Below are 10,119 nucleotides of genomic sequence, written 5' to 3'. Positions count from 1 at the left end.
AGTTGTTGCAGACAGATGATGATGATGATGATGATGATGAAATAGACACACATACTGTATGGGTTCCACAATGCAGATCAGAAGAGTGAAGACCACAGGTAATTAACCACTTAAGCCCCATTTTATACTTTGTAGGATAGTGAAAATAGTGATGCATTGTGAGCATATATCTATAGCATATATATATATATATATATATATATATATATATATATATATATATATGTATTTTGGAAAAATATTTGAAATTGTTTGAATATTTTTGCCTGTAATGCCCAAAATAGGGATGCGAGGGTGAAAGCGGTTAAACAACATGATTATTAAAGAGATGAACAGCTGTGTTTCTCTCTGTTTGAATGGACTCTACATTGAGAGACTCTACATGAGCTGGTTCTCAGTCTGTTAGGAAGATAATGACACCTTCCTCTGAACAGTTAAAAATCTTCTATCAAAGCTGGGCAATATATTAATGTTATATCAATAGTAAAGAAAATTCCAAATATGTGAAAATGTTTCAGGGAATTATTTCCTTTGGAAGTGTGCAGATGAAATGTAAACACCCGTTATATGGTGTGTGTGTGTGTGTGTGTGTGTGTGTGTGTGTGTGTGTGTGTGTGTGTGTGTGTGTGTGTGTGTGTGTGTGTGTGTGTGTGTGTGTGTGTGTGTGTGTGTGTGTGTGTGTGTGTGTGTGTGTGTGTGTGTGCGTGCGTGCGTGTGGCGTGATGCTGTGTAATGTCTCTGACAACATCTGTAGTTTCATTTAGCCACCTTATTTTAGGCATTCAAAAAAACCCATAGACTTTGAGAAAACCAGGAAGAGCAAAATGCCCACTTGCTTCCAGGTAGGAGGACCACAAACGTCACCACTCGATTGAGTTGTTGACGGTGGATAGGCTACCATACGTCGTCGTCTTCTTCTTTCTTCTGTGAGGTTCCATGGCAGTTGACATCCATGATGTTGCTACTTGTCTGCCACCTTCAGGTTTTATTCTCTCTCGGTGTCCATTGATTTTAAAGCCGTCTTTCAAGTCCAATAGTCTTTCGAAAAATCTAATCATTGTCACGTGGGACCGTGGTAATTATGTCTGGATCCCGGACTTCATTTGCCCAGCCTGTGACGTCAGTCATCTACAATATGATTTCAGTCTTCTATTACATCAGTTGTCTATGAAATATCTATGACTCAAAATTGGGCAAGGTTTCAGCCCAATCAGAACCCTGTATACTTCCATTATGAAAGTAGAATATTTCAAAAAGTATAAAACAATTGAAAAAATGTGTGGATGTACTTCTGTGGCCTACTGGCAGTGTGCACAAGAAATCTAGTGCTGATCGGTCCAGTGGTTTGCAAGATTTGCCAGAAGCCAATGAAGAGAACGCAAAAGGGGGGAGACGTGAAAATGTAACCCTATTATTATTATATTTTTATCTTGACAAAATGTTCATGATAAGGATAACAAAAAACAAGGTAACAAAAAACTAAAACAACAAAAAAAAACAAGGTGGAAAGGGGTCCCTCTGCACAGCCCGCCCCTCTGCACATGCCTGTGTTCTATATTTGTGTTTAGAAAAAAATCTAAATACTAGCCCATTTGGTCTCATGCTACAGCTTTCCATTCCAGCTCCGACCAACCTATAATACAACATTGGTTGTATGCATCCCTAGTGTTGAGTGTCCGTACATAATACATGAGTGTTGCATGAATTCTCATCATTATGTCATAGCGGTGCTGCTATGACAACTGATTTCCTCTTGTGGGATCAATAAAGAAAGGTCTATATCTACCAACTGTATCTATGTGTACAAATGTACAATTGTAATTCAGATCATATGCATGTCTCCCTGGCTTGTTGGGTAATCTAGTTGATGTCTGCTGCCGTGCTACAATGGTTTTTGGTGTGATAACAAAAAATTGTTTAAAAAAATCATTAACTGTAATAGCGGTCTGCAGCATAAATCCGTGGAAACCCTCGATCCGCAGCTGAGGGGCCCGAAATCATGATCCATAGAACCACGGTACAGAGGTGTTCCTGGCTGCTTCCTGGCACCCTAGGGTACCAGGATGGCCAGGAACGCAACTGTCAGATTGCGCCATGGTCTCCACTTCAGGGTTCTTTTTGAGGAAGTCCTCCATGGTCTCCACCATGTTCAGCATGTGTATTTGCCGATGCACACAGATTGCATTTGTCATCATCCGAAGGGAGAATGTCCTTGGTAGCAGACTAAGCACCTAATTATAATTCCAGACTTAGCATAACTTCTTCAAGTAAGGAACACAAAAAAATCACAATAACAAAAAATTCACAATATGCGAAAATTATTCAGGGATTTACTCCCTTGGCCGACTAGCAGCGTGCACAAGAAATGGGAAATGGCTCTCCCCCGCAGGAGCCCACACTATAAAAATGTAACTAGGTCGTCTTCGGACAAGCCCTCTAGTGGTGTTCCCACTCATCTCAATGCTCCACACAGCTGGCTACTTGCGGGTACTTTCTGCCCCTGCATCTTAAGTACACATCCATGTACGTTGCTGAGGAACACCCTCATAATCAAGGCCCACGTTGGCTCCCGGTGTCTGTGGCAGTGGCCAGCCAGCCTCATTCTCCTGGAAGCTATTCTCTCGCACACACCTCTCTCCTCTGCAACGCTGCTAGTTGGTCGGGAGAAAAAAGAGAAACGGTTTGTTCAGAAGCATTTGCGGTGGACGATGCCTGGGCCAGCCTCATCATATTCCTCCTTGCTGATCCACTTCTCCTGGAAGGTGGACAGGGAGGCCAGGATGGAACCTCCGATCCACACAGAGTGTTTACGCTCTGGTCGGGCAACGATCTTGATCTTCATGGTGGATGGGGCCAGGGTGGTAATCTCCTTTTGCATCCTGTCAGCAATGCCTTGGAACATGGTGGTGCCTCCAGACAGCACGGTGTTGGCGTACAAGTCCTTACGGATGTCGATATCACACTTCATGATGCTGTTGTAGGTGGTCTCGTGGATACCGGAGGACTCCATACCGAGGACGGCAGGCAGGAAGAGAGCCTCTGGGCACCGGAACCTTTCATTGCCGATGGTGATGATCTGTCCATCAGGCAGCTCATAGCTCTTTTCCACGCAGGAAGAGTATTCAGCGGTTCTCATCTCCTGCTCAAAGTCCAGGGCGACGTAGCATAGCTTTTCCTTGACGTCACGCACGATTTCCCTCTCGGCTGTGGTGGTGAAGGAGTAACCACGCTCGGTCATGAGCTTCATGAGGTAGTCTGTGAGGTCGCGTCCAGCCAGATCCAGACGCAGGATGGCGTGTGGAAGGGCGTAGCCATCGTAGATGGGCACTGTGTGGGTCACACCATCACCGGAGTCCATGACGATACCTGTGTTACGACCGGAGGCGTACAGGGACAGCACGGCCTGGATGGCTATGTACATGGCGAGGGTGTTGAAGGTCTCGAACATGATCTGGGTCATTTTCTCTCTGTTGGATTTCGGGTTCAAGGGGGGCTCTGTGAGCAAGATGCTATAGTCCTCAGGGGAAACTCTCAGCTCGTTGTAGAATGTGTGGTGCCAGATTTTCTCCATGTCATCCCAGTTGGTGACAATTCCGTGCTCCATCGGGTAGCTCAGGGTTAGGATACCTCTCTTGCTCTGGGCTTCGTCACCGACATAGCTGTCCTTCTGGTCCAAGCCTACCATCACACCCTGATGCCTGGGGCGACCGATGAGGGAGTGGAAGACAGCACGTGGGTCATTTTCTCCAGCAAAACCAGCTTTGCACATACCCGAGCCATTGTCCACCACCAGTGCGAGGATTTCTTCCTCCATGGTTAAAATGGGAGTGGGGGCTCTTTCACTTCAATGTAAGTGGTTCTGCTCAAATAACAGTGCAACTCAACTCAAAAGCTCAGGTAATATCAGAGTAATGTCATACTTTGTATACGTGTCCACCATATATATACCTGTGCCGTACGCTTGTGACGTCATTTTACGTCATGCTGGTGATTGTCAAACCTTGTGGTATCGGTGGTGGGGTATGGGGGGCCTTTAGGGTGGTGGGGTATGGGGGGCCTTTCAGGCAGGGTGCTTTTCTTTAGTTGAAGGAATTTAATGGTTTGACTAGAAGCTGAAACTAAACCACTATAGTCAAGTTCACCTGTGACAATAGGATGGTATCCGCCAGTTTGAAACCTTGTTTGTATACATGATCCTCAACATGCCTTCATATTACGTCTTGTTTAGTACTTTAGTGTTGTTTACACTGTGCATAATAGCGTTGCACACTATGCACAGTGCACTAGAATTTTGTAGGCTATAGTATCGCGTTTTAGTATTTTTTGTGTGATTGTATAACCCCCAGGCTATCGGATCTGGTCAGAGTATACATTAGTGTTACAGGTAGGGTACGGTTGGATACTAAATACTGGCACTGGTTCCCATAGGTGTGGTACCTACTGGACCGAATCACAGCGCATATTTCAGCACTCCATGTCAGTGCCACTTAAATGTCTGAGCTGCCAATTTTTCCCCCAGTGCTCCAAAACTGATATTACAGACAACAGAAACTCGCAAGTATGACTAGTAAACAACACTGCTCTGACAGCAGCATGTAGGCTATGTAAGCTTGTTAGCTTAAACACATTTAAAAAATGCCTAAAGCTTAACGGTCTAAACTGTGAGGCTGCATTTCACTCAAAAAGGACAGCGGATGTACATCGTGTAGAAGGGGGAACACGTCAAAATTACCCACTTAAACCCCAACACCCCAGCGTTGCGTCGCATTGTGAGCTTGTTGGTCGGCTATTTTCAGCGTTCCCCACAATAACAGAAAACAGAAAATACAATATAGCTGCAAGCAGCGATAATACGGGGCCAGTGAATAGAGAGAGAGAGACATGGAAATGGAATAGATTGAAGAGAGAGAGAGTGACATGGAAACAATAGATTGATGAGAGAGAGAGAGATGGAAACATAATGGTTTGATTGGACATCTCAACCTACTGCCATTAACAGGATTTGAACTCTCAACCTTCAGACTGATAGGCTGCAACACTACCTATAGTGCTATAGCTTTGTCCAGGCTGATATTGTCTGTTGAAGATCATAAACTCTTGCCTTCTTTCATGAACCAAGCCCCTATTTCACTAACACTAAGATCACTCGTTCACAAACCATTTACCAATGAAGAAATTGTACATCTCCTCAGAACCAAAACTAGTGAAAGTAGCCGATCTACAAGCTCACAAACCATGAAAAGTTGTGAGATTGTAGATCAGCTATTTTCAGAATGAAGTATGTCATACGTTGAAAAAACGTACTCTCAAATAAGCATTTCAGGTTATCTTTACCATTTGCAGATGTATTCATTGATACAGTCATGTTGTTTGCAATTCAACTTAAATTAAGTCTGCATCAAGTGAGGCTTGAACTGGCAACCTTGAGATTGTGAGGCATTCATTTAAGGGAGACGCCATTGGCCCAACAGACAAGTAACTGTGAAAAAGGAGATCACACAGATGATACAGTTTCACGCAAATAACTGAAAAATCCTGGGTTTAAGTGTTTTTCAAACTGCTCAAAATTGCAGACAATCTAAGGGCGGAGCTTACTGGTCAAAGCGATAGATGTGTTCCTCATGAGTCAAGGCACAAGTGTAAGCAAGTTTCACGACTTTCGGCCAAACGAGGCATGACTTTTGCCTGTTTAAAGTCTGCCTTTTCAAAAAATTGCTATAGCGCCCCCTTTTGGCCAATTGGAGTGAGATTGGTTTCAGTGATATTTGGAATGACCCTGTACATTTCTGCAAAGTTTCAAAGAAATGTGAGTCTGCATGTATGTTTTAGGCACAGATGAATAATTTTCATAAAACTGTAATAGTTAAAATCTATCTCCTCCTGGGATTTTTGAGCAATCTGCACGAAACGTTTAACACTTGAACTTTGGACCACTGCCTACAAAAATTTCCAACGGAAAGATTGCTATCTGAAAAGTTTTGAGATTGTAGATCGGCTATTTTCAGAATGAAGTATGTCATACATTGAGAAATCGTACTCTCAAATAAGCATTTCAGGTTATCTTTACCTTTTGCACATGTATTCATTGATACAGTCATGTTGTTTGCAATTCAACTTAAATTAAGTCTGCATCAAGTGAGGCTTGAACTGGCGACCCTGAGATTGTGAGGCCTTCATTTAAGGGAGACGCCATTGGCCCAACAGATAAGTAACTGTGAAAAAGGAGATCACACAGATGATACAGTTTCACGCAAATAGCTGAAAAATCCTGGGTTTAAGTGTTTTTCAAACTGCTCAAAATTGCGGACAATCTAAGGGCGGAGCTTACTGGTCAAAGAGATAGATGTGTTCCTCATGAGTCAAGGCACATGTGTAAGCAAGTTTCACGACTTTCGGCCAAACGAGGCATGACTTATGCCTGTTTAAAGTCTGCCTTTTCAAAAAATTGCTATAGCGCCCCCTTTTGGCCAATTGGAGTGAGATTGGTTTCAGTGATATTTGGAATGACCCTGTACATTTCTGCCAAGTTTCAAAGAAATGTGAGTCTGCATGTATGTTTTAGGCACAGATGAATAATTTTCATAAAACTGTAATAGTTAAAATCTATCTCCTCCTGGGATTTTTGAGCAATCTGCACGAAACATTTTACACATGAACTTTGGACCACTGCCTACAAAAATTTCCAACGGATTTTCCATAAGTGAAAAAATGCAGAAGTTAGGAGCCAATGACTGTTTTTCATATAATTCAAAATGGTGGGCGATCTAAAGGTCAGAGGTCAAAAGTCAGACCACGAAAGTTGTCGGGCATGAAGAGACGCATGTGTGTATCGAAGTTTCATGGTTGTAGGTCAAACAGGGCATGAGTTGTACCTGTTCAAAGTTGGCACTTTCAATTGAGTGCTATAGCGCCACCCTTTGACGAATGAGTGTGAGAATTATTTCTTGGTAGTTTTTCATGAGCATCTACCATATGGCCGAGTTTCGTAAAAAGCGTATGCACGGTTAAGCCAGAACTGGCAAAAACAAGTATTTTTCAAACTGCTCAAAATTGCGGAAAATCTAAGGGCGGAGCTTAATGGTCAAATCGATACGTGTGTTCCTCATGAGTCAAGGCACATGTGTAAGCAAGTTTCACGACTTTCGGCCAAACGAGGCATGACTTATGCCTGTTTAAAGTCTGCCTTTTCAAAAAATTGCTATAGCGCCCCCTTTTGGCCAATTGGAGTAAGATTGGTTTCAGTGATATTTGGAATGACCCTGTACATTTCTGCAAAGTTTCAAAGAAATGTGAGTCTGCATGTATGTTTTAGGCACAGATGAATAATTTTCATAAAACTGTAATAGTTAAAATCTATCTCCTCCTGGGATTTTTGAGCAATCTGCACGAAACGTTTCGTACTTGAACTTTGGACCACTTTCTACAAAAAATTCCAACGGATTTTCCATAAGTGAAAAAATGCAGAAGTTAGGAGCCAATGACTGTTTTTCATATAATTCAAAATGGTGGGAGATCTAAAGGTCAGAGGTCAAAAGTCAGAGTCTGAAAGTTGTTAAGCATGAGGAGACGCATATGTGTATCCAAGTTTCATGGCTGTAGGTCAAACAGGGCATGAATTGTACCTGGTCAAAGTTGGCATTTTCAATTGAGTGCTATAGCGCCACCTTTGGAGGAAAGATTGTGAGAATTATTTTTTGATCGTTTTTCATGACCATCTACCATATGGCCGAGTTTCGTAAAAACCGACAGCGCGGTTCAGCCAGAACTGCGAAAAGTGGCAGAAGAAGAAGTGACAGAATAATGCGAATAACAATACGTGTCCAGAGCAGAGCTCTGGCCCCGTAACTAGTATAGAGCCCTGAGGGACTCCGCTCAATCAGTATCTGGCGATGAACAGGATACACCTGAAAGCAGAGCAATGCAGCACGACCACTGAGTTTTATTCCGTTGTATGGCGGTGAAAATCTTAATTGCACATTTTGCATTTATACCATTTATGCCTTTTATTGGTATCATAGTATCATGCAGGAACCCTTGGCCTTTAGGCACCGGCACCATTTTAAAAGCACAGTTTTAGTACAGTGTCGGACAAAGCCCAAATGATACCCAACCTTATGTACAGGTACCGGGCTACAGCACCCATAAGCATCTTTATGATTATCCTGAAATACAAGTTGAAATACAGGGAAAAGTACAAAACACGGCTTCTCTTTCTTTTGAGTTCCCTGAGTCATTTTATTCACAGTTCTCATTATTCACTATACTGTTTCAATTCAATTCAATTCAATTTTATTAAAGTGTCAAATCACAACAAGTTGTCTCAAGACACTTTACATGTAGAGAAGAGACCCGACAATCCCACCCTGAACAAGCAATTTTTGCGACAGTGGCAACGAAAAACTCCCTCTTAACTGGAAGAAACGTCTTTTTTTGTCATTTTTTGGTTATTTTGACTGGTATTTAATACCGCTGCACATGTATTGTCAATATAGAACTATTTCTATTGTTCATAGAACATACCAAATAAAGCAAAATCCAAAGCAACACAACACGTACTAAATAGTATGTTTAGTATGTGAATTCGGAAGCAGCTAGCCCCGTCCGAAATCGCCTACTAATATACTATTTAGTAGCCTTGCCTCAAGACTATCGTAGATGTATTTTATCGAGTCTGACATTTGCTTACGTATCAATGATAGTCTTGGTCTATTGGCCCCTATAGTCAATGGGAATATGCGTGCAAAGCCCGTACTTCTCTGTACATGTAGGTCTACAAAAAAATCATAAACTGCTGACCCTGTAGCCACGGATGTTAACTCGCCTTTCAGAACCTGTGTGTACTGCATTAGTCTGTAGTTTTCTTTATAAATATGTATTTTAATCCCGTCTGTGTCGGAAGTTCCCTATGGAATCTCAATGGGTGGTAGTGGCGGGGGCGCATCAGGTGAAAGCCGGTATTAAACAAGGATATAAAAAAAGGAAATACGATGGCGTTCCTACTGCTTAGTAGATATTAAATAGTAGGCTGAAAATGTCAAACTGAGTAGTATGCAGTATGTATAGTATGTAGTGTTAGTATGTGGTTTTGGACGCAACCAGGGACTCAAGTTGGTTTACATCAGTAGTGGTGTAGGACTTCAACTTCGATGCATTATGTGCGCTTTCAGCACCACGCGACAGCTCAGCATTATGTAAAAAAACATAAAAGTAGCTTATCAATTCCCTCAAATTAGATATCCCTCAGAAGTAACTGGTACTTCACTCACACGCACCATGGAAAGCTCAACATAATACAAAACAAAAACAGGTTCAACAATTCCCTCAAATTAAATGAACAAAAGTAATGTCATATATTGCGTGGCCTTCCTTGGGAATTAACCGGCCCGGCAGTTACAGTGAACTGTGCTTCCCGTGCTTTCAGCACCATGGAGAGCTCAACATAATATAGAGAACAAAAACAGCGAAAACATTTCCTTCGAATGAAATGAACAAGAAAAAGAATGCCATATTATATTTGGCCATGGGCATTACAAGTGTCTGATACAACTATACAGTTTAGCCTGACTTGGATGGACTGTTCGAATCAGGCCTGGGGAGTAAAAAGAGAACGAGAGGCAAAGGGGAGCGAAAATTACAGTTGGTGGAAAAATAGTTGGTTGGTGCAAATAGATTGAGATTTAGTCAAATAAGTCATTTATTATTTTAATAATCATATAATAATAACTTTTATTACCACTTGCAATTGATTCAATCTGATGTAGTCCTCCCTAGAACTTCACTTAATTGTGAAAATATGGACTTCTACCTGGCCTGATTAGTCCATGAGCCAGAGCCCCAAAATTGAGCAATGATTATCGAAAGAGTGGGCAAAACCAAACCTATATTAAATTGTTCATAGGGTCAATACGAGTAAATAAATATTATGATAACCTCCACAGGAGTAGCTTTTTCATGGTTACCAAACATTTTGTTATTTTCCCCATATGTACATGACAGGTGAAAAAATGACAACATTTTAAAAAGAGTTATCATAATGAAACTTCTTGAGTTGATTACTTACAATTAAGACAATAATTTATCGTATATATAAATATCATATATTTATTTACTCGTATTGAC

At 41.7% G+C, this 10,119-nt stretch overlaps 1 protein-coding gene and 1 pseudogene across 2 annotated transcripts in view; one reads left to right on the top strand and one right to left on the bottom strand.

The window, feature by feature from the left end:
• Nucleotides 1-50: 50 nt before the first annotated feature.
• The window catches only part of LOC311042553 (protein prune homolog 2-like), a 38,342-nt pseudogene continuing 28,273 nt past the window's right edge, over nt 51-10,119 (top strand). The window contains exon 1 of the transcript XR_014602868.1: nt 51-98. The product of XR_014602868.1 is annotated as a protein prune homolog 2-like (transcript). The remainder of the gene's footprint in view (nt 99-10,119) is intronic.
• LOC311040481 (actin, cytoplasmic 3-like) lies at nt 2,687-3,814 on the bottom strand (the record flags this gene model as incomplete). The annotated part of the gene is made up of 1 exon (XM_084050794.1): nt 2,687-3,814. One exon carries the CDS (start codon nt 3,812-3,814, stop codon nt 2,687-2,689), a length of 1,128 nt encoding a protein of 375 aa, XP_083906920.1.

Source organism: Gymnoscopelus microlampas, assembly GCF_963454915.1.
Source record: "Gymnoscopelus microlampas genome assembly, chromosome: 3".
Taxonomy (NCBI): domain Eukaryota; kingdom Metazoa; phylum Chordata; class Actinopteri; order Myctophiformes; family Myctophidae; genus Gymnoscopelus; species Gymnoscopelus microlampas.
The sequence above is the reverse complement of the archived record's forward strand: the minus strand, read 5'-3'. Positions and strand labels throughout refer to the sequence as shown.